This window comes from Neocloeon triangulifer, unplaced genomic scaffold, assembly GCF_031216515.1.
Source record: "Neocloeon triangulifer isolate White Clay Creek 2 clone unplaced genomic scaffold, ASM3121651v1 ptg000001l, whole genome shotgun sequence".
NCBI classification, from domain to species: domain Eukaryota; kingdom Metazoa; phylum Arthropoda; class Insecta; order Ephemeroptera; family Baetidae; genus Neocloeon; species Neocloeon triangulifer.
This window is the reverse complement of record NW_026775544.1, coordinates 1074805-1099871: the sequence shown is the minus strand read 5'-3', so window position 1 is coordinate 1099871 and position 25067 is coordinate 1074805. Positions and strand designations below refer to the sequence as shown.

The following is a 25067-nucleotide window of genomic DNA, read 5'->3' as shown; positions in this document are numbered from 1 at the left end:
TATTTATTTTAAAAGTTTTTTTTTTAATTTTTTTTCATCATTCCGTGTTTAATTTTCATTTATGTTGCCACATTATTTTGCTAGTAGTGTATTGAGCTCTGCCGCCGCTACACTTGACTGACCTTTCAAATATATAATGCACACCCCGGGTCCCCCCACATTCCATTTACATAGTTTTGAGCTTTGTTCGATGGTGCACAGATGGCGTTTCGTACGTCCTTTGCGAATTTTGTTTTTTGTCGCAGAGAACTAACGCAAAGGCAGGCAAAACATTAAGCGAAATTGAACTTCTCAAAATGCACCCCTCTAATTAACCGCACCGTTTTCACTTGAACCAACCTTCACTGACAGCAGCCCAGCGTCGGAAAATGTACACGGCCATGGACTACTTTGCAGACCTCTACCATTCAGCCCTCGAGGCCGAGGTCCACTGGATTCATCATTTGCAGAAGAGGTTTAAATTTCGAAAACACACACAAGCCTCGTTTTAGATGTCAATAATTAATTTTATTTTTCCACAGTTTTCCCAACGGAGACCACTTCTTTCAGTCCATCACGGAGACGGCCAACCCTTACTACGCCTTCTCCATCTTCTTCCCCGTCTTTTCCGTTCTTAGTCCTCACCTGGCTGCCAAGATCCTGATGACAGCAACCTTGTCTGAGTGGATAAACGCCCTTTTAAAATGGTTAAAATTTTTGAAGCTAGATTTAATCAAATTCTATAATTTTTAATTAATCAAAGGTTGCTGATGGGCCACCGTCCATTCTGGTGGGTCCGAGAGATCCTCGAAGAGAACCAACCACTGAGCACTCCGAAATTGCGCCAGACGCCTTTGACCTGCGAAACAGGGCCTGGAAATCCGTCCGGCCACGTCATGTCTTACGCCTCCATCTGCCTGCTGCTGGTTTTTGCAATTAACGAATTCACCGAGAGGAAATTGTGTGTGCGCTTAATTTTTTTGCACTCAAGAATTTTCTAATCTTGATGTTTCGCAGGTCGGAGTCACTTCACCAAATGATCAAAGTGGCCTTGTGGGCTTTCTATGCCGTGTCCCTGGTGATGGTCAGCTTGTCCCGATTGTACGTCGCTGCTCATTTTCCTCACCAGTGTCTCATCGGAGCTATAATAGGTAAAATTCTCAAAGAGGTTTACTATTTTTTGTCTAAGAAAATTCTTTACTTAATTTTGTTTTGGGCCTTAAATAATTCAACAAATTAAAAGTGGACTTAAAAAAATAGCAAGAAAAAGCATAAATTATTATAACAAAAAATAATGGGATAGTTTAAACAAATTTATTGAAGAAATTTTTTTAATGGAAAGAAATTTAATTTTTGTAGCTCTTTTTCTAATGGAAATTGAGATATCGGGCTTTTCCTTGTTGCAGAAAAATTGTTTTTATTCATTCTAGTATAAGTCAGCGAGCAGCGCGTTTGCTCATGAAATAGGTTGGTACTTGAATTTGTTAGTTTTAAGATTTTATTTTTATGTTAAAATGTGGTGTTTTTTTTTTTTCATTTTTGCTGATTTTTGGTATTTTTCTTGCTCATGAAATAGGGTCACATTTGTTCCGTGACCGAAACTGGTAGAGCCAATTGTTTTTGAATAAAAACAATTTTTCTGCAACGAGGAAAAGCCTGATCTCTTCATTTCTATGATCATCTCCTCGAGTGTCAACTTCTTCAAACTTTTTCTAATGCTTTGTTTCTTTAAATTAGGAGTCTATGTTGGATACCAAGTGGAAATTCTGTCTCCGTGGTGGCTCAATGACTGTTCGAGACGCAAAATGCTGAAAGGAGCTGTTCTGATGATAGTCCTGGCGTTTGCTGCCTATTGGCTGCAGCGCCTTCTCGGGGTCAATCCTCAGTGGTCGGTCAAACTGGCCTTCAAGTGGTGCAACTCTCCCGATCATGTTCACGTCGCGACAACGCCAATTTTTGCCCTCACCCGTGACTGCGGCACGGCTCTCGGCCTTGCCCTCTCAATTCCAGCCATTCCTGCTCCACGAAAAGTAGCATCTTCACCAAGATTTGTGCAATTTGGTTCTAAATTTTATATTCTTTCAGCCCTGCTCGAAGTCGGACTTGGTGACCTCGTTCGTCCTGCGCGTCTCGTCCGTGCTGGCCGTTCTGTGGGTCTGTCACGTCGCCAAACAGTCCATCCCGACCAAGCACACATACATGTACTTCTTGTGCTTCTTGTTGCTCAACGCATGCATCCCAGTAATGCTGCTAGTCACTGTTCCATCCATTTGCAGTGCTGTCATGAAGACCCTTTTCGGAACGCCCAAAAACAAAAAGGAGTAATTTTTTTTTTAACTCCCAATTGAAATTTCTCTCTTCCAATTCCATTATTTGCCTTAACTCATGACGCTCTGCAATTCATTTTGATCTGCCTCTTTCTCTCTCTCTTCTAATGTCGTCCCATTCCAAAGTTACATAATTTGAACTTTTCAAAACAACTTCTCTCATTTATGATTGAGCTAGCTAAAATGCTGCTGCGCCCTCATTCACCTTGTACCACTTTGTGCTTTGTAGAAAGAGACTAAAAGTGTGGCAATGTTCATCGTTCTTATAAATGCCTTGTAAATCTAGTCAGGTAGTAATTAGCACTGGCACTTGAGTTCTTCATTATTTGCTGTCGCTCACTCATTACCTGCAATGCCTTTTGAAAATTCATTCAATCAAGTTGTGATACCAAAGTAAACAAACGCCTTAATTGCACTAATTTTATTTAAAAATCACAGTGCTTGGAACACAAGTTCAAAGTAAAATTCAAATACAATTTTGCTGTATTGCGAGAAAAATGCTTCTTGTACCTTGATATTATCGTAACGTCTTTATCGACTTGCCATATCAAATACCGAGTCCTCCTTTATCAAATGGGTTTTATTAAATTTACTTTGTGCATTTGAAAATCCGTTCGGCAAATGCTAGAAAAATACAATGTTATTCGACAATACAAATATGGATTTACAATTTTCCAATTGCAGCTTAGCTTTTTATCAGATTGATTCAAAATGTGTTTAGCTTTCTGCTAAATATTGTTGATGTGCTTTATTATGGTTGCATTGATGTGCACAAATAAGCGTTGCCTATAAGTGATAATATACAAAAAACGGTAATAACTACAATTACATAAACTGAAACTGCACCAAATATGTGGAAAACTGCTGTGAATGTCCACTATAAATTTTAAAAATGACATTTTTTTTAGATTTTGTAAGATTCAAGTCATTCATAAAAAAATTGTGCTATTTATCAATATAAATTGTTATTTTTAGCTTTCCAGTTCAAAAATTTGTTAAATACTCATTAAAACCATTTTCCTGTGCTGTGCACAAATATTTCCAAATGATTCTTGTTAAGTTTGATGTTTGAATGTCATTAAAAAATCTGAATTGTATGCTTTCATATTGACACGCAATGTTAACTATAAAAGCATTGATTGTATATGTGTGAAGTGTGAAAATAAAAATTATACAATGACAATGATAAACTCTCGTATTGTTTCTTTGTGGAATGAAAAATTATTTACAGTGTGATTCTCTTTTTCATTTTGTATTTTAATGCACCAGGAAAACGCATCTTTATTTCTTGCTTGCATTGGCTTCATAATTGAGGCTTGCAGATAACATAATTACAATTGATGAATGGCAAACCATTATACACACAAATTTTATCAAAGATTTGACCACAGCGTTTGATTTCACAATTCATTAGTTTATATCTTTTCCTTCTGGTTGTGAGTCATTCATTTCCTTTATTTGTATATAATTCTTTCCTTCAAGGAATAAATATGAAATTCACTTAAAGAAAGAAAGGCAACCAGTTCAGGGGAGTGCAGCAAATTGCATAAATATCATATATTAAGGGGCGAATCGGTCGAAAAATCGACGCTTTTAATGTTTTTGAAGTAATTTTTTTTTAATTGAAGGTTCTTAATACTGCGTGACAGTTTAGTTGCAAATTGTGTTTACTGTACATTGAGTTTTCAAATTTTCCCATATTATAAAGATTTTAAATATGATTATTGTATTGCTCGGAATCGTTTCACTTTTAGTTGGGCTTTGGGATAATTATTTATAGATTTAAGTGAGGACAGAACGCAGAAGAGTAAACTGGTCTCAAAATGCCACGGTCGGAAAGTAAATGAACTAATTGCAAACGAGTCGAGAGCATTCGTTGTGACAAGTACAAAGCGCGCAGTATTATGATGCTGGGTGTTGTCACGGCCCACGCCAACTCTCTTGAGCTTTCACTCCTTAGTGAGCCGCTAATTTCAACGCGACTCGCGCTTTTTACAAAAGTACACTCCACTCTAGTCGCATTTACGCTCTTTATTTTTTGAGTGGCCGTGAAGATGCGACCCTCGCGCGCGCTTCTGCTTTTGTGTTTCCCCAGTGCAATTCCGGATCGGCTCACCACTGCACGTGTTCACCAAATTTCGACACCCCAGCGCAGAAAACTCGGTCTTTGACTCTCGCGATAAATTAAAAAATAAGAGAGGAGCAGTGTCCTATCCTCGCTTGCAATTTTTTGTACGCAATTTTAATTCAAGAGCGCGGGATTGGAACGACTGCCAACATATTTGTTTGTGGAATGCTTTGCTGATTATAAATTACGCAGAACAGACTCCGCGAGAAATTAGTTGTGATAGAGGAGAACGCTTGCTGTGGTTTTTAAAGGCATTCAGAAAAAAAATAAGTCTAATTAATTGTTTTTTAAAACAAGCATCTTTTTATCATTAAAAATATCGGCGCATTACTTATCATAAAAAATCTTAGTTGCAGCTCAATGATGGTTAAAATTCCATCGATCTGAATTGCAGTTGATATACAAACGAGATCTAATTAAATGCTTTAAAAAAAAAAAAGAATGTGAAATTTGCAAACTTAATGAATGTAAATTCATTACTCCAACTTGAAGAATGTTTTTTTTTCGTTTTGAATTCTTTATTTTCTTGTGTCAATAATAATCATAATTTAAAACACGGCACCAGAAATGTTATATCTTCAAAATTGAATGACTAAGATTTAATTTTTTTTTTACCAAAATCTGTTTAGAAAGGGAAAAGTATAAAATTAAATTCCCAAATTTTCATTAAATTACATATTACTTTCTTTTTCTTTCATAGGAACCACGCACAGTATCACAGCTCAAAACAAAATCAAAACAACAACTCTGTTCAAATGAGTCACAGTAGTTCCTCTAATTAATAAAACAAACCATAGGGAAAGTGCGACTGTAAATAGCCTAAATTTCGCCCCCAGCGAGCAGGGCAGCGCAAATTACATCATCCCTCCAGAGTTGAGTCACTTGCTTAGGGGATGAATGGGGCGGGTGACTCAGTTAACCCTCGACCTTAAATAGCAACACTTCTGAGAATACGCGCGATCAATACCAAAGATTCAGAGAGATTGCAGAAAAGGATGTAATAGATGAGCAGCTAGTGTACAGGGGTGGTTTAGTCATCACCACCTGTTGCTTCATCGCATCCACCCCCGTTAACAAGCCTGAATCACTTGTTTACAACTTTAAATTCTTTGAATGAAAAAATAAATGCATTGTTGATTTTTTAGTAAAGAAGACGGAAAGAATAGCCAACTTTTAAGATTGCGCCTATTTCGTGTTATTTATTATTTATTAAAAAATTAATTTAATTAAAAATTTTATTTAATGAAAAATTTTAAAATATAAAATATCACCAAATTAAAAATAAAAAAATTAAATTATTTTAGAAAATGAATTATTATTTATTATTCAAATTAAATTCCCGAAGTATAAATACTTCTTGCATTGTAGATTAAGTAGATTGTGCTTAATTAATATACACGGAGCTCACGCTCCTTCATAATCAAAACAAATAGCCTCTCCTAATTAGGCGCAGCTCATTAAACTCTGAGCGTCAGCAGCTACCTTGTTTGACTTGAATAGAAACAATAATAATTCCGTCGAGCTATATTGTTTCCTATTCGCATGTGCATAAATTTAATCCAATAGTAGTTCCGCGACAATTGATAAGCTGAAAAGTGAAGCGAAGGCGTTGACGAAGAGATCCGCTTTTAATTACAAACCGACACTCCTAGAGAATTTTATAGGGCATCGGCAATCGCACTGCACAAAAATAAACGCAGTCGATTTTTCGACTTCCCCCGGAGATAATTTCGTCAAGTGCTGACTGGCGAGCTCTGGTGCTGGGAAACACGCGCGCGGTCGCGGGTTTTTACATAATCGTCGCATCCACTGGTGATAAAACTTCCTTGCTTTAGTGCCCACATAATCAGTCACGATTGACAAGCCGCCGTTTAATGACTTCATTGCGAATCGAATTTTAATAGGGTCACTCGAGATTTGTTTTGACGAAGTGCCGCAGGTGTGTTTTGACAGTTGCTTTATTTTTTTCGTCGGGCTGGACCTAAAAAGTTAGTCACCCCCGTGTATAAGGTCAGTCGGGGCGGATGCGTCACCGCAACAAAAATATCAAAATCACGTTTTGACACCGACTCGACATCAACCATCGGCATCATCCAGGCGCCGACATGCGTGAGTATATCTTTGAATCTTCTCATTTTTACTGCTTGTTTTTATTTTCGGTCGCGGCGTGTGTACAAATTAAATTAAACTATTTTGATTAATTTTATTTAATCGTTTTAATTATTAATTGCAACTAATATTTTTTAACGGATACAGTTAAGTAATTTCTCTAATTAACAATATTAATTTTTTCAATTTTCAATTTCCATGAAAATTGATTTAATTTTTAAATGCCAGACTTGCAAGCAGCATTTATCTTTCAATTATTTTTAATATACAAAAGCAAAATTGATCAAACATATTATTTTTGTTTCATTAAAAAAAATATGCACCCATTTTATTTGGGACTTTTTCTTGCAAATGCTTTGCACAATGAAATTTTAAATTATGTGCCAATTGGATAGATACGCTGTAATTGTAAGAGTGTAACAACGCATACAATTATCCTGGTTGGCTAATTTCAGGGATGGGACAAAAAAATATAATAATAAGGCGAAACAGTTTTTATTCCTAATTTTAATTTTATTATTAGAAAATGTTCAATTTTGCAAAAAATGACATCAGTTTTTCAATAGTGTTTTTTTTTATAGTTACGGTTCAATAAATTGTTTTAAAAAAATTTAAACTTTCAATTAGGAACCTCAGTATTTCTAAAAATATAAAGCCCGTTTTCAGGAAATTCATTTCTCTCATTAAAAAATAATGAAAAAATAATGAAAATCGCAACACCTTGTTCAATTTAAAAAGGATTTAATAAATAGTCTTTTTTATTTAATTAATTATGAATAAGATCGTAAAACTGCACAGCAAAAACTTGAGTACAGTTGTTAATTTTGATTTGTCATTGTCGCAAAAATTGCTGTTGGGTGAGGCAGATTTTTCTCGGAATGCTCCTCTCCTCTGCCTAATTAGCGCGGCACTTTTTGGGCGCGAAAATCAGCCACCCCTTGAGTGGTTCCTGCTGATGAACTCGCCTATTTCACCTATTAAGATGTGTGAGCCATTAGGCCACTCTTTTAAAATAAGACAAATCAGTAGTTTGCGTGCCACCACCGCCTTCGAGGCAAATTTTTCCCAACCCCACGCAACCGCTTTGTTCTTCGCCCGCCAGCTAAACTTTGGCCAATATTTTTTGCGGGCTTCTTCGGGTTGAGATCATCGCTGTTTATACAGCGAGTTTGGTGCCACCGATGCTGTTGAATGTTCGTTTTTTATTCGTCCAAACGGTGGTCGACACGCTTTGATTTCTGCGAAAATCCCTTCGAGTCTTTTAATTTTTACACAGGTCATTTGAACGTTTTAATGAGAGAGCGCGATAATATCAAAGCGAGCACGTCCAATTCCAACCGGTACTAATCCGTCGTTTTAGAAATATTTCACTTCTCACACAATCAACTCATTATTTTGGCACACGACAATTTTAATCTTGAACAGCGTGAAATTGCATAGAAAAAAATCTGGCGCCCGAGAAATTTGCTCTTTCGCAGGAGCTTATTTTAGAGTAGATTTTGAGCAAAAAAAATCATAAAGAAACAAAAATCTGAGAGGATTTTGCATATAATTATGTTGCATTCTGATATTTTAATGCAATGCAAATTTAGTGATACGTAAAATAAAACATTTTAATTTAATCTTGAGTGCCATAATTTTTGTTTTTATTTAGTCAACTTAAATATTTTGCATTTGTAAGACAAATAAAGCATAAAGAATAAAACTATGTTTCTTACATTTGGATTGAATCTTAAAATCCATATTAAATTCAAATTGGTCTATTGGGGAAATAAAAATAAAAAAATTTAATGGTTATTTGGGAAAAAATAAAAGCAAGTCATTGAAACAACTTTTAATCTGATTTAAATATTGGCATTGTTTTGACGGTGATCTGATAAAATTTAATACGATAGCGCTGAAGTGATAACAATCAGCGAATTGTGTTCTACTTTTTAATTAATGATAAGCAGCAATGGGGATTTTTATATAGATAATCAAATATTGCATAATTCAATCATTCCCCCCCCCCCCATTAAATAACAACAAATCAAAGAAAAGTAATTTAATCTTGATTATTATGAAAGATTACAAAAGGACAAATAATTTGTTGAATTAAAAAATATAATATTTTATTTGCATTTATTGTTAATAATTTTTCAGTAACGCTTTTTAAAACTAATAAAAAATAATAAATTCATGCGAGCCAAACTACTAGTGCTAGCACAACTGGCAGACTTTTTACTTCAACACATATTTCTGTACTCTTTTTTTCCAGAGTGCTTTTATATGAAACACAAACACGCATAATTATTATGTTTATTCGCTCTCTCTGTCAGACGGTGCACAACCCTTTTTGTGTTGCATTGCACCCCTTTGGCCGCAGACAGGAATTGAGATTATGGGCCCCGTCACAACATCGCAAAACGCATTTAAAAGCAGCCAGTGCGGAGAAAATAATGCGATATAATTTTTCCTCCCTTTGCATTATTTTGATTGTGCTGCAGTTGTTACGGGGCAGTATAATTCACCCCTAGCTCGGTCGGGTGGTGAGTCATCTCGAGACTGGCGGCACACGCATGGCTGGTGTGCGCCGATCTGCCGCCCACACACCCTCGCCCCGATATAGGCAACCCCTGCACGCCGCCCCGACTCACTCAGCACTAGCGGCGCCAGTGCTAAAATTGCTGCCGGTTCAGGGAAAAGACGTGCCGCCAGTGGTGCTCACACAAGAAACACACCCCGGCGGATATAAACAGCTCAAACTTTCCTTAAAAGGTAATTTATTGAAGCACTTCACACACTTTCCTGTGACGTTGTCGCTAAATTAGAAATTCCCAGTTTTCATTGAATATTCCTTCGTAATTTTTACTACCTCCTGTTTTACTTTCAAATTTAAATTAAAAGTGAATTTTTCTGATATCAAAATTTAATAAAGTTCTTCGTATGCTAATAAAATTATTGGGGAAATTTATTGTGCAAATTGATTTCAAAATACGGAGAACTCATTTTTCATCGGCTTTATTGGAAATTGATGTGAATTTAATGACGCGCGCCGATAAAATATTGTTTTCTGAAAAAGTAGCTGATTTCAAGAGGAAACATTCGCGACCATTTGTCAAATGTGCAAAGCAGAGTGGAAAAGCGGATGCAGATCGCGAGTGTGTATTGAAACGGAAGTTGTCGTATGACACGTATAACCTAGAATGACAGTATGGTCAGATCAGCAGGAAAACATAAAATTTTATAGCAAAATAAGCGCGTCAAATTTCACTACATAGATTCTGCTAATTTTTATTACCATCTTCCTTTTGGATTTTTAATTTTTAAATAATTTTGATCGGAGGCTAAATAAACGAAAAAAATTTCAGTTTTTTGAACACTTTCATTTATCATTAATCTTTTTATTAAATACTTGTACAGAGTTTTATACAATATTTAATGTTTATTTTATTTGATCAGGAAGAAAATTTGTGAAATTTATTAATATTTTTGATTCTCTGTTTGTGTTATTCTCAGTAAAAAAGAAAAGAATTAATAATTAATTATATACTTAATTTCCGTGAATAAGTAAGTAATCAAAGTGAGAGATTCACATATTTTTTATTTTAAATTTTGAATTGTTATTTACTTTTAATATTAATTAGACTGAAATAATTTTGCAATAAAAAACTATTGAATCACACAAGTATAATATAAAATAATTAAATTTAACAATATAATCAAATAATTTTTTACTTTATAATTTACTTTTTAATGCTTTTATTATTTTTATAAATTTTGTATTTATTATTATTTAAATTTATTACATTTATACATTTTTTTAATGGAATTTATACTCTAAACGTTTTTTATTCAATTTATCATCATTTTTTAATTAAATCACAATTTGATTATTTTATTTATTTCATTGATAATAATAATAACATTAATTGTACTCGGACCCTCAAGTGCACCGGTAATTAAATAAGCACTGCGCCTGTCACCACCCCTATTATTCTACCCCTTCTGACAACACCCCGGCCGGCGCCTCGTCGCCGCCCCGCCGCGAATTAGTTCGAACGCGCGGCGCCACTCGCGGATCCGGCTTCAGCTTCGCGCTGTTGGTTTTCAGTCGCGCCGCGGCTGGCTCTCTTTTCTCGCCGCGGCCTCCGTGCACCACCGTCCGTCTGTCCGACTAGCTGCACTCGGGTACGCCTAGGGTCACGTGACGCGGCCAGCACCTATCACCGTCGGGCAGATTTCTATACGCAAACTCGCAGTCATCCTTTCGGTGCTCTGAAAATAACTCTGGTTTGTGAATCCAGTGGCTGCGGACGCGAGACGATTAGAGGCAGAGACGTCGACGGTATCGGACACTCTCGTCTGCACACGCGTCGGACACCCCGCAGCAACGCGACCCCAAGAGTGGTGCGCTTTTGGTGCTCATGTGGACACGCCACTCTGGTCAGTAGTCTCTGTGGAATTTGCCCTTTCAGCGCCACAGCGGCGCCGCTTCGCCCGAAATTCAATCCGAAACGGATGGAACCGATCCCGGATGACCATTTGGCACCGATTTCGGCGCCGTTCTCTCAACTGCACGGGCGCTGTTGAATTTCAAAACAACTTTTCCTCGTTCTCTCGTTCATTTTTGCGCTTCTCCCCTGTTTTAATCAAATTTTTACAGATGATTTGCGTTAATTTCGCGCCATGTTGCGCCCATTCGGATTGGTGGTGCCGACGGCATCGACTTCGGCGCCGCAGAAAGGCCGAATTCGACGGTGCAACTTGTTGCATTCTGGCGTTGCGTGAAAAAAATAATGACAGGCCCCGCCCACCTGTACCTTTCCCTTTTCGTAGGACGGACGGACGGTCGTTCGGTGTCCATCGCCCTTTGTTTATTAGTTTGCTATTATACGAAAGCGTCAAACAGGAAGATTAATGCCGATTCCGGTCAAACACATCGTAAAATTCATCGCCGTTTTCCCGAAACAATTCAGTAATTTTCAAAGCAGAGAGAACTACGATTTTGAATTTTATCCAGCCGCACAATAATATACACACCTGTGGTAAACAAAACACAAACACAGACTTAGGTTCTCACCGGTTTATACCTGTGTGGCGCTATGTATTCTCTACTGCGTAATTCACTTTGTTTTCTAATGAGGAAAATTACTTTTATTTTTTAGATCATTAAATTTTTTTTCAGATAAATGAGGAACTTTACCGTACTTCTATTAAAGTTTTCACCGAGTTTATACTTTTTACTGAAAATTTTTCGTCTCAAAGAAAATTTACTTCAAAGGGTTTTTTGTTTTATTTAATTTTTAGTATCCTTAAATCCTTTAGAACCAAAATGCTGGCTGGAAAATGGTGTACGGAGACACAATCATTCCACCTTATGATTCGGTTATTATTTTTGTATATTAATTTATCTAATATTCTTATTATTTTCAAAAATTTACTATTTTCAAATTTGTTATTTTCTTATTTTTATTCAGTGGTTTTTTTATTTTTAGAACAAAAATACTATTTTTTTTTATTTTTTTTTGTTCAAAAGCTCAAAATAAATTTTTTCCCTTATTTAATCACAAATATTTTACTTCACTTAAACAAATTTTAGAATTAAAATTTAAGCTTAACATGTGGGTCATTTAATCCATATTGGGCAAAGGAAAGGAGATAATTTTTTGCGGTTGAGGCTGCTTCCGGAACCATTATTATTAGGTCAATATATTATTGTTGGATGGTTTAAATGAAATCAACAAAGTATCAGATAATTAATTTAAAACTAAAATGAAGCTTTTGTTTAATTTTATTTATTTTTTGAACAAGAAAATAATGAATAAAAATAATTTTTGAAACAGGCAAATTTTTATCAATAATTGAATAAAAGCCACAGACTGTTAGTATGTAAAAAAAAAACTCTTGATAAGAAAAATAAAATTTTCTGTGAAATTTTCTAATACATTGATATGTATAGGGAAAATGCTGTAATTCTTTCTTCAATTATTTCTAAACCTAATTATTCTTGTTTGCATTCTCTGCATGATTTTTCCGTTTTTGTTTTAAATCGCTTGAAAATTAAATTCCAAAATATAATATAGACAAATCATAATGAATCTTGAACTAATCTGAAATTTTCATAAAATGAATAAACAAAATGAAACGAAAGTATTTTTCTAATTTTTATTACCATCTATCTGAATATAAAATCTTTTGGCTCTTTTGTTTATGTTTTGCATTTTAATTGCTCCTTCTCAAACTTGACTTTTCTATTTTTAGAATGGAAACGTCTCAGGTGCTCGCTTTGTAGACTCACAGGTATAATAATACTAAAGTCAGGTTTTTCTCGGCGTATTTTTATCTCGGAATCGCCTGCAAAAACCAGTTTGTTACTGCCGAGAGGTTCGCGTCCGCGACCTTCGGTTTCATTAATGTTATATACCGGCCAATTTCTAGCACGAAATAATATAGTTGCAATATTTCCGGATTTTTATTTGTGGAAAAACTGAAACTATGAGGCTTTAGTCACGTAGCTATTTTTGTAACTAGTGGAATCTCTTCATGACTGAATTACATAATTAGAAATAAATTTGGATAAGGAAAATCCAATGTTAAAAAAAAGCATTTGATAAGGTTGTTAGACTCTGCGTTAATATCTCGTCGCTCCAGCTAATATGAAAGAGATTTCCGGCTGAATTTTCCCACTTTTTGCTACGTTTCCTCAAATGATTTTATCTGCTCCACCATTCATATCTAGAAAAGCAACAACTTATTTGTTTGACTATGACTTTTTTAACATAAAAGAAAGTGGGAAACCCCTTTTCATTTTAACTAGTAGTATTGTTATTAATCAGTTATTATCCAGTTATATTTTGTATAATTTACAATTATTTGATTTCTTTGCATGATTCAGATATTTATTAATTATTTCAACAACATAAACATCAATGAAAATAATTTTTAATAGACAAATAAAAAGGTGTGCACTGAAAATAAATATATATTATGAAATAAAATAAAATTTATCAAGGTCTCCTTATTGTATTCATATTTTGTTTTTTACAATGAAATGGAAATTTTAACCATCAACTCTTAATATGAAGAGACGTGATTTTGCTATACCAATAAGGAGCCCTTTTAATCATGATGAAGAATGAAAATATAAATATTTGAAATGAAATAATTTATTGAAGATTTTTATTCATATAAGAAATCTAAAATAAAGTAACAATTCCAAATTTAGTCGTATTGTTGCTTGCAACTTGATTTGTTACAAGAACTTTGCGTTAGGTATCGTTTCCACAATCAATTTGTAGTGACTGGTAGATAAATTCATGGTTACCACTTTTGTCTTTTAACCAGATTCATTTTCTCCAGAGAGGATGATGATTATCCGGATAAATTTGTTAATGGCAGCTGATTGTCAGTTAATTACATAAAAATTTAATAGAGTTAAAAATGTAATCTGTGATGAGTTCTTCTTTAAAATTAATATTAGCGCAAATTAAATTTGAGGTAGCAACAAAAATTATAATTAAATTTTGTTAATAATTAATTAAGAAGTAAAAATTAAAGATAACAATTTATAAATTTTTCAATATTTGGTGGAAATCTTATTTCTTAATAATCATTAACTGCATATTATTTGAAAAAAAAAGTATACTTTTTTCTTATACATTTTTTAATCAGAATGTATGGTGACTAATTTCCTCTCTGGAGATAAACATAAAACGAAGGGAAGGGTTGTGGCGCCAGGGTTACGTCTCGGTGCTCTTTTTGCAGGGGTTCGTGCTTGCAACTTTGCTCTTCATCAGCGCGTGGAGTGCGACGAGTCTCGTTCGGAAGCACAGCTGTCTAGAAATAGAGGCGCCCAAAGTTATTTTTAAATACCTTGTGTGTTCCGCGAGCGCGTCTAGTGTGCGTGCGTGTATATTTTTTTTATATGCGCCGAATTTGATAGCCCTAAAATGCAATCGGCGCGAGTTTTTGCTCGTTAGTGGCAGACGCGCGCGTTGACAAGTCGCGGCGATGTCATAATGCAGGCACGCTTAATTTCGCGTCGGAGACAAAAAGCAAAAAGCAGTTCGCTTACATTAGATCCGGCTTTTTAATTTTTTACTGATGGCTGGATTTTTCTGTTGCAGATGCTGAATCAAGTTTAGAGTGATGGATAATGACTATGCAGTTGAGTCTGATTTGGCGATAAGTGATGTCAGTAAGTATCAAAATAATTTCGTCAAATTTAGCTTTTCCATTCCTAATAAAATCTTAATCCCTCTGACCATAATTTTAATACATTTCATAAATAGGATTGGCTTTGTAACCATTAGTGCATGATGCATCCTTGAACTCTCAGGGCGTGGATAAAAAGAATATTAATTGGTGGTGAGTGGAAATTTTACCTAAAAAAAAAAATGTGCCACAAATTAGCAGCTTTTGGCAATCTATACACTATTGATTTTTTTTACCTGTTTGCTTTTCCTTATCACGTTGAGTCGTCTGATTGAGCGCCGTCTAAAGGTCACACTGAATGAAAATTTTCGGTTCGTTTTTGCAGTTGAAGTTCTTCAGAGTGCCGACCCGAATTTCATAGAAAATTCTCAACAAAGCAAAAGCAAGATGAACCACGAGCCGAGAGTGGAGATCATCGAACAGCCGGCGCCCAAGGCCCTGCGCTTCCGATACGAATGTGAGGGTAGATCTGCGGGGAGCATTCCGGGAGTGCACGCCACCAATGAGAATAAATCCTTCCCCACAATCAAAGTACGTCAATGGTTGAAAAATTAGAAAAATTCAAATTTATTAAATATACATTTTTTTTTCAAAAATGTGCACAGATTGTAAACTTCACCGGTCGGTGTATGGCGGTTGTGTCCTGTGTGACAAAGGACCAGCCTTACATGGTTCACCCGCACAACCTCGTTGGTAAAGACGGCAAGCAAGGTGTCTGCACAGCGGCGGTGGACACCGAGACCATGACATGTCAATTAACCAATCTCGGCATTCAGTGTGTCAAAAAGAAAGAAGTGGAGAGGTCGTTAGAAGTAAGGAGGAGGCTCAGAATAGATCCCTTCAAAGGTTACTTTTGATTACAAGTGAAATGAGAATTTTACTTTTGACCGAGATTTTGATTCAGGAGGATACGATCACGGAAGCCAGCCTTCCAATATTGATCTGAACGCCGTCAGGCTCTGTTTCCACGTTTTTGCAGAGGGCGACGAGCCTGGGAAGTTCACTAGACCCTTACCACCAGTTGTGTCTGAAATTATTTATGACAAAAGTAAGAATTTGAACACCTATTTAGAGTTAATTTATTTATTTTATGTGAAAATTTCAGAAGCCAATACTGACCTGCAAATAATTAGACTAAGCGACGTTTCGTGCAGTGTGGCTGGTGGAAAGGAAATGATTCTTTTGTGTGAAAAGGTTGCCAAAGGTGAGATTCAGTTATTAATATTTTTATTTTTAATTAAAAAAAAATGCGGCCTCTATATTTTCAGATGATATTGAAGTTCACTTCACGGAGGAGAAAGATGGCCAAAGAGTTTGGCTGGAGAAAGGAGAATTTCAGCCGTCGGACGTCCACCGTCAATACGCAATACCTTTCAGGACGCCTGCTTACTCAAATATACATGTAAAGAGTGCCTAATTTTTATGATTAAAATTATTGACGAAATTTGTTTTCAGGTGCAAAGTGAAGTGAAAGTCAAGATTCAACTGGTGCGTCCGTCGGATGGAGCGTGCAGCGAGCCTCGCGACTTCACCTACTTGCCATTGGACTCAGGTAGGCCATTTTGGTCTTTAAAAAAGTTGAAAGCCAACTACGGCGTCTTCTCGAGTATTCTTGCTACAAACACTGCGCTTATGACCGCCCCTCGCCAACCGATCACCATCTCGAACGGCCACGGTTCCGACGCTCAAGTGCAAGAAGTGCCTGATGACTCCCCGCAAGAGGTCAAAATCGAACCTGCGGAGGAGCAGCCAGGACCTTCCGAAGAGCCCGTTTACGAGTTCACTGAAAACAGCTGGGATAAAAATGAGCAGAAAATCTTGGACGCGTACTCGGAAGAACTTGCTCAAGACGAAAACTGCAAGTCTTTGAATGACCTGCTTAGCACGGTTGCCGAACTGGAAGAAATGTACCCTGAACCCCAGCCAGACCCCGACCTGACCGAGTGTCTTAAACATTCGGCCGCTTCCGTCCCTACCAATGTCCCCATGGACGTTGATGATAGTTTTGAAAGCGGACACTACACTAGTCTCCAGTTAGCAATGAAAAATCCAATTTTGATAGACATAGATTTTGAAGACCCTCCGCCCCAACCAACCCTTATTCTGCCCACGCAGAACGAATTCATTCTTCCTCCCATGGCGGAGGTTTATATTCCTCCAGAGCAAACTGTTGTAAATAACAAGAGGGAAAGTACCACCGACAAACTCCCCCCACTGCCCCCGAAACGTTTCCGCAAAAATAAGGACGACGACTCAAGCTCTATAATCACCATCGACGAACCGGCACCAGAACTGCCCCCAAGGGCAAATCCACCCCTGCCCCCTACCAAGGACGAACCCACCAACGTTAAGCAAAAGTCCAAGAACTTTTTCCAAAAGCTGTTTTCGCGCAAGGGCGGCCGCAAGAACAAACCTCCCGGACTGCCTAAGACAGGCTCTGTTCCCTGCAATTTGTCTGAAGTCAACCAGAATAGCATAAATAGTGCTATTGTGGAACCACCGAGTCCTGCGGTTGATTTGACGGAGGCCGAGCACTACGCTCTATACACCGACGTCGCCCCCAGGGCCAACTGCTCAGAATTTGACGAGACGTCATTTTACTACAGCCCGGTCGAGGGTATCGCCGAAAAACCGCTGCCCCCGGAGCCCCAGAAGAGCGAAAAACGCAACAGCGTTTCCAAAATTTCGGGCAGCATCCGAGACATTTTCTCGTAACTTGCCGACTATTCGAATATTGAACCGAGACCAAAATTTGATCACTTTTGACCAGCTACATTTTGTGATGAATGAAAAAATGCCACAAAATTTGCTGATGCCAGTGTATAATTAATTATTTCTAAATGATAGATAACGAAGCACAGCGCTCGGCAGATGACGCAGAGGTCCATATGCAACCATCATTCGATGATTAATATTTTTTCACAGCAAACTCAAAACTCGACTTCTTGTGCCATTAAATTTTTATACTAACCATATTGCGTCAAATCGTAGTTGGTTTGAGATTTTTATAACGATCGAGATGCAATATTATAAGCCACTTGAAAACAAAACTAGTCAGAACTTGAGTATTAAAAATCGGTGCCTTTTGTTGCCGCTTGCGCACAAAGCTATTTATAAATAATAAAATACTAATTAATAAATGTGCAACTTTTTTGTAAGACCGCGATTTTGCACTGGAAACAAACACAATACTATATATCTATTGATTCAATATTTACGCAATAAGTGTATTATTATGCATTGATTTGTTTGACTAATCCTGATGCTGTTTGTGTTATAGCGACCATTTTAGTCAAACGAAAGCAGTCGAAATATAGTGATACTCCGAATGCAAAGAGACATGCAGCCTCTAGTTCTGTTGAGAGGAGTGAGTATTTTTGCACAATTCTCACTTGGTGGTGGCGGCGCCGAAAAGAATATTATACATTTGCTTTGTTGCCAAAAATACCGCTTTGGGACTGCTTTGCTCTGTAATTGACTCAATAAGTCAGACACTTTTTCTTATTTTTTCCATCTCTTAATTCAAAATCAAATCTCATTCAGATCAGTGTTGTCGGAGGTTATTTCCATGCAGATATCAAAACCAACAAGTAAGTTCATTTTACTGTTATGGAAATTAAATTTGCATTTAACTCTCGCAAATCCACCAACTGCAAAACTGCTGCTCCCTGTGCTGATGCAATAATTTTTAGGAAACAAAAATCAAAATTATATGATTTTTGTCAGATGTCAGAGGCAATTTTTGGCATTTTAATGGTGTACATTTCACTCTTTCTCTCTTGTAATTTTGTTAACTTTGGATATGTATGAGTTCAATTTTTCTTCTGTAATTGTCAGAAGTTCAAAAGCATTTGAAGTAATATTTTATCATCAGCTGTAATAACTCTTTTATGAACTGTGAATCAAAATCGAGCGACTATTGTGATGCTAAATTGTGTCCTTTTCGAATGAAGTTACACACATTTTAATAGTATTTTTCAGATTATATTGTGCGATTTTTGTCGTCATGTGTTTGTCAATATGGGATTGTTCTTTTTGTCTTATATTCGATTTAAGGCTGTGCCTTGATTAATAGTTTTTTGATTATCCAACTTTTAGGATTAAAAAATGACACGTACTTTGCAGTTTGCAATTATTAATGTATGTGCTTGAATTGTTTTGTCTGGAAGGAGGTGCAGTTTATGTTATGTTGCAATCAGAGATTAAAGCGTCGAATCAAAGTTTTTCTAGAATTCTTATTCACACTCAAACTGATTATTTAATTTTGAAAAATAGGTCAGAATGCAATATCATCAACACTACCACAAAGGTACCTACAAAAAAAATATGTGTGACTGATTGTATTTTTGCTAGAATTTTATTGTTTATTATAAATTTGAAGTTTATATTTTACTAGTTTATGAATGTATTATTTTTTCTTTGATTGTAAAAATGTGTTTTTCCTGTCCTAAAACGCTGCTTTTTAACCAGCTAGCTGCTGAAATCTAACCAATATTATTTATTACAATTCAATTTGAGCATGTAAACGTTTTGATTGTGTCGCAAATTTTTTAAATTTATATTTTTATTTATTTATTCATTGCACTGATTTGCATGGTCAATGTTACTCAAATGACACTCAAAAATACAAATTCATTCAATAAGCTTAATTTTTCAGCCGTCCAAGCCCCATTGCCATCAATGTCTCAACACTACCAGCAGCACGTCAAAATGGAACCACAAGGTTAGTGTGAGTTAAAAAATGAACAATTGCAAAAATGAAATAAAATTATGTGTAAATAAAAAAAAATGTAACAAATAAATTATTTTTTATAAAAATTTGAATTTTATTTTGCAATTGTATTATTTCAAATTTAAAGTTTCATAATTATGGATATTTCTTTTTTCAGAATCCAATGCCTTCCCAAACATGAGCCCACGGCATCCAAACGTGAGCCACTCTCCGCATCAGATGAACGTGCTCCAGCAAACTTTTCCTTCTTCCCACGCCATGCCGCAGCTCTATGCAAATCCCCAGGCGCAGGAACGCTTCACCCCCGTCATCAACTTCCCCTCGGCTTTTGCCGGAACCTCACAGGCCACATTTGGGCAGCCCCAAGCTGATTTTGTCGCCCCCGTGAGCGCCATTTTCAACAACCAGCAGCCTCAGCAGGGTCTCATCAACAACCTGAGCGCCCCGACCGGAGTTCCGAGTAGTTCCGTAATCGCAGACCTGGACAATCAAAATATTTTTGCTGACGACCAGAACATTTCGGATAACCTATCGGGACAATTGAGACTGTGCGGCATCAACTCGAATGACCCTGGCGAGCAAATGATTTCGGTCGAGAACATGTCCACTGACAGTTTCTGTCGGAGGTACTTAGGTGGGGAGTAGTTAAATTGTAAATTTTTTGTACTAAATAATTTTTCTACTTATTCCTTTGAAGAACAAAAAAAATCCTCCCTCAGTTTCGGTTTTCCATTTTCCAATGCCCGAACAACTGTGATTGAACTCCTTCTGTTTAGGAGAACAAAATGCAATTTTCCGCAATTTTCAGTTATCTGACAATTTAAATTTTTATAATACACTTAATTTCTTTTGCCAGCTCAACCTTATAGAAACATTTATACTCACGTCAGTTGGTCTCTGGAGTTTGTTGATATTGGTGCTGAATCGAACAAAATGTTGCAAAATTAAATTCAACATGGACAATTATTATTGTGTTGTGGGCTTCATTCAGCTCCCTTTTAGTTTAGATACGGATAAAATGAATTATCCCCTTAATTTTCTTCCGAGAAAACCAGTTAACTGAGAGCGCTTGCTTTTTTCGCACGGAAAAAATTTGCTAAGCCTCTCTTGCTAAACATTCCAATACTCTTTCCCTCTATTTATAATATTGAAGTGCTGTTAAAATTATTATAATGTGACGTGCTGTCAGTGTTTGGAGTAATTTATATTTGTACAATCAAATTTTACAAATGATAAGTTACAAGTAAGATTGACTGTTGATACAAATTGTGACCAGAGGGCTCATCACTTGTCAAGATAAAGCTAAAGATTCAAAATTTGAGAGAGAAAATATATACTATCCTTTGAACTTCTGTTATTTGTGTTATTTCTCAGCCATTCCCATTTTCTATGACTGTAATTATAATATTAATTTCGATTGATCCAAGAAAAACAAAATAAGTTTATATATTAAAAATTCTCTTTGGTTTGTTAGTCATTCATACCTTTTTAATTAATTGTGTTGAAATCTGAAATGAAATAAAATAATAACTAGCATTTTCTTAATGCGAATAAATTCATTGCACTTATTAAAAAATTAAAACATGCATTGATCTTTAATCAATCGTGGAACACCATCTTAGCCCCTGTTGAGCATGCAATGAATGCAGACGTGCGCGGCCGGTTGCCTACGGACGCAGGTACATTCAACTTTGCGTCGGTCGGTGCTGACCGTGCTCTCGACAAAAAGAGGCATATACAAATCACACACACAGCACGCATTCCAATGGGAACACCTGGGAGGGGGAGTTATGCGGAGAGAAGGCATGCAGGAGAGAGAGAGAGAAATTTGTACAGGCGGTGAAAAAGATTTTTCTGAATCCACCTGACGTGGCGGGGGAAAAGGTGGGCTGGCGGTCGGGCCGGCAGCACGCGGCGCGCGGATTAAAGTCGCACCCTGCGAGGAGGCTAGCGCTGATCCAGGTAGATGAGGCGCATTCCTCCGGCCCTGATTCAATTGTAGTGAGACCGCCGCTCAGCTCTCAGGTGCTACGAGGTGCGCTCTCGTCGCCCCAACACACACACGCGCGCGCGCGCCACTTTTCCTCCGGCCAGTTTTTCCGCAGTGCCCCCACACCCCACAGTGTTTTGCCAGTGGTGACCGCGGACACCACTTTTGCCCAAGTGCCCATGGATACGTGCTGCTGGTGCTCGCACGAAAATGCACCTGATTTGGATTAACCCCACTTTGAGGTAAATTGAACAGATTTTCAAAATGTTTTCAAATTATTAATTAAATTTAGTTTAAATTTGTAACAACTTTATACCAAATAGTTTTAAATAAAATATAAATAATATTATTTTATTAGATTTACTTTTGTTATTTATAATAAAAGATTTTAATTTATTTTTAATTATTTTCAAACATTCAAAATTTTTAATTTATTGTTTAATATTCAACTAAAATTCAGGGAAGTATGTTTACTTTGACTTTAAATAAATCTAATATTAAATTTTAATACAGCACTGGTGGTTTATCTATTGATTGAAGACTGAATGGTTGTTAGATTTCATTGGTTTGCTTTATTTTAGAACGTGCATTGAAAAAAATGCTTATATCCTAATAAATGAAAATTTAAAACTTCTCCAAAATGTTAAAAAAAAACAGCCCAATACAATTTAACTACTTGTATACCTGCCGAAAATAAAATCCCCGCAGTGGATAGATTGTTTGGCCGGCTGGCTGGCTCTGGCTGGCGTGTTTATACCTGAGGAATGCGACCTTTCAGAGCGCGGCCTCTCCCTCTCGTTTCACAAATAATAATGAAAGAGCAGCCACTGTGTGTTTCCGATTCAGTGGAAATATTTGGGCCTCGTTTGGAAAATTTATAAAAGGTACAAACGAGCATCTGTGCTTTGCGGTGCGGGCAAAAATTCCTCCCCTTTGTGCGCCCAGGGGTAAATTGCTTTTTGCCGAGGTGCACCTGAGATCACAAATTCAACTATACATTGAACGGAAATAAAATTTTGAGTTAATTCAGAAAGTAGTTTTTCACAGAAATAAATGAAAGGAATGACGAATCGGCTGTCCTAGGAAAGAATTGGAAATCGTTTGAACGGAAATAAAATTTTGAGTTAATTCAGAAAGTAGTTTTTCACAGAAATAAATGAAAGGAATGACGAATCGGCTGTCCTAGGAAAGAATTGGAAATCGTGGGAACACGAAATCGAAATGCATTTGTTTTTTATTATTGGCTGCCGCGCTCGCATGTGTATATTATTTTCCTTTAAATGTTTCCGGTCGATTAAAATTCCGGCCGCGAGCTCCAGCGGGAAGAGCGCTTTGGGTTTTTAAGGAGCCGGCCGGCCCTTTTCGAGAAATCGCTCTCGCAAACGAGCAGCAGGGCTACTCGAATCAAAACACATTTGACGCCTCTGATATCTCTAATGAAAACATTACGATTAGTACCCATCGACCGGCCGCGCGCAGGGAAAAGTGTCACGAAGAGAGCTTAATTCTAAATGACCCGAAAACCCACTTCCGATCCACGCACGCCGCTCGTACTCGCGCTCACACATTTTCATTAGCGCCGGTCAAAAACATCACATTCATCGCCACGCTAATTAAAGTATAATTTACATTTAAATATTTTAACAAAAATGGAAAAAAAATAATGCTAGTCTTTTAATTCTTGAGGTTTGTTCAAATTTTTTTCTTCTAAACCTGCGGCTTTGAAAAGTGTAGGAAAAATATAGTTTCAAAATTCTAATGTAGGTGTCTGGCAAATTAAAAAAAAAAACTATTTTATTAGTTAAGTTAATTGTTAATCTCCTCTCTAATTTAAATTCCGTCCCCGGAGAGGTTTTCCCTCCCGGTTCTCTACTCAATGAAAGAATTCGGCATTAATGAAGAAGTGGGTGTGCCGTCCAGATCAGGAAATGGCCTTTGTTTGTACGCTGAACCTTGGCATGCGACTTTTAATTCAATTTGCTTGGAATAGTCAACGCAACCTCGCTGTGTATTTTTTTTTCACTCCCGCTCACGGTTTTTCAATGAAAAAATAAAAATTAAAAGTGATTGGTACAAATCTTGCAAAGGCCATTATAAAAATTAATTTTAAAAAATTGGAAGAGGAAGATTTTGATTATTAATCGTTCGGTAGAACTGCAAATTGTTATTAAATGATGAATTAAGTCTCTTGTGTAGTTGCCGGCGCGCTTCATTATGGTTCATTTTATCAGTGCGGGACCATTAACAATTTATTCGCTTTATTGCCTGCGTGAACGCCATTTATTTGTATACCGGGCTAGGTGAGCGCGAGAGCGTTTGATCTTGTGCCGCGCGAAATACTTTCAAAATAAATGGTCTTATCAGTAGTGCTGCGAGAATGAAAGGAACGATGAATGAGTGGGCTCGGCTCCAACCTCAGCAAGACTCAGCACACCATGAAACATTCTTTGGGATCATAATAAAGTCTCTCATACACAAATCCAAGTTGATAAAAATGTATAAATTTGTGCAAATAAATTAACTAAATGGAGTGAAGTAATATCCAGTTCAGTGAACTTCCCTCTGCACTAATAGTGCCAGGGCATGATTTGTTTGTGACGCAAATTAATTTAATTTGAGATCGGAGGGACGCGGCACCGGCAAATGCAGCCTCGGAACAATTTGCTGATAAGGCTGCTCTTTTTGTTTTGTTTCAAACTCGGCAGCCATCGCTTTTTTGGTTTTGTCGGCGGCAAACTTGCACAGGAAACATAAAAGTTTTCAGCTCTGGTTGGCACATTTCACAATAGAGCTTTGATTGCTATTCTAAAATTCAGTAATTTGGTCTTTTGAACTGTTAAAATGCAATTAAGGTTTAAAGACTTGAAGACATGATATGATTAGTGCTATCAATTTTCTAGATTTACATACAAGAAAATTCTAGTCTCAACAATTTTATTTTATTTTATCGTTGTTTAAATGTTTTAAATTATTGCAGTATGCAATGAAAAAATGAATAAATATTTTTTTTTTCTTTTCAACGAGGCTCGCTCGGTTTCAATTTTTCATGCAACCCACCTCGAGTGATACCATGAAGTATGCAATGTTTGAATTTTGAATCATTAATATCTGGTGTAATAAGCATATAATAATTTTTTTAATTTGTACTCAATCATTAATATAAAATATTTAAAACTATTAATGCAACGTTTTTCCAATTTACATTGTTTAAATTTATAGCGGAATGAAAGTTTCTTAAATTTTCTAGTTTTCTGATGCGATAAAATTTTTATTGTCAATTTCCATTAAATAAAAAATGTTTATATAACTTTCTGTATTTTTAGATCAAATTGGAAAAATTGACCCTCTGGAATCTGGATTCCTTGATGTTTTCAATTCCTCTGTGTCGCACTTTCTAAACTTGCACAAATCAGTCTAGCTTTTCTCCCGCGAGTAATTAGCACCGGCCGCCCGAAAAGGGCTGCGATGAGGCAAGCTAGAAATCGCGGTGCATACATAGCATGTGTGTGTGTGTGTTTTACGTAGATGGTCGGGTCCGTTGGGAGAGTTGCGCGCGCGAGTGAGTGAGTGAGGTTGCTCGGATCGACTCTTTGGCTTGCGAAGGTC

At 36.6% G+C, this 25067-nt stretch overlaps 3 protein-coding genes across 6 annotated transcripts in view; all 3 read left to right on the top strand.

The window, feature by feature from the left end:
• Nucleotides 1-230: 230 nt before the first annotated feature.
• Nucleotides 231-3462, top strand: LOC132205473 (glucose-6-phosphatase 2). The gene is made up of 6 exons (XM_059634533.1): nt 231-454; nt 522-686; nt 743-940; nt 997-1130; nt 1717-2009; nt 2065-3462. Exons 1-6 carry the CDS (start codon nt 369-371, stop codon nt 2302-2304), a joined length of 1116 nt encoding a protein of 371 aa, XP_059490516.1. The 5' UTR covers nt 231-368; the 3' UTR covers nt 2305-3462.
• Nucleotides 3463-6276: 2814 nt separating this feature from the next.
• Nucleotides 6277-19459, top strand: LOC132205050 (embryonic polarity protein dorsal-like). Of its 4 annotated transcripts, none has more exons than XR_009442658.1 (9): nt 10650-10968; nt 14652-14722; nt 15065-15270; nt 15345-15585; nt 15644-15787; nt 15845-15943; nt 16008-16141; nt 16195-18106; nt 19397-19459. XR_009442658.1 is itself a non-coding variant. In XM_059633914.1 (9 exons), exons 4-9 carry the CDS (start codon nt 15127-15129, stop codon nt 17452-17454), a joined length of 2022 nt encoding a protein of 673 aa, XP_059489897.1. In that variant the 5' UTR covers nt 10650-10968; nt 14652-14722; nt 14817-14892; nt 15065-15126; the 3' UTR covers nt 17455-18163. The 4 variants fall into 4 exon arrangements, 3 of the variants coding, with proteins under 3 accessions (XP_059489887.1, XP_059489897.1, XP_059489875.1); XM_059633914.1 differs by lacking the exon at nt 19397-19459 and adding an exon at nt 14817-14892 and having other exon boundaries at nt 16195-18163; XM_059633904.1 differs by lacking the exons at nt 10650-10968; nt 19397-19459 and adding an exon at nt 6277-6543 and having other exon boundaries at nt 16195-18163.
• A 1941-nt stretch (nt 19460-21400) lies between these two features.
• Nucleotides 21401-25067, top strand: part of LOC132195019 (protein expanded) — a 29310-nt gene continuing 25643 nt past the window's right edge. Inside the window, exon 1 of the mRNA XM_059616710.1 lies at nt 21401-21703. The gene's annotated coding sequence lies outside the window, so the exon portion shown is untranslated. The remainder of the gene's footprint in view (nt 21704-25067) is intronic.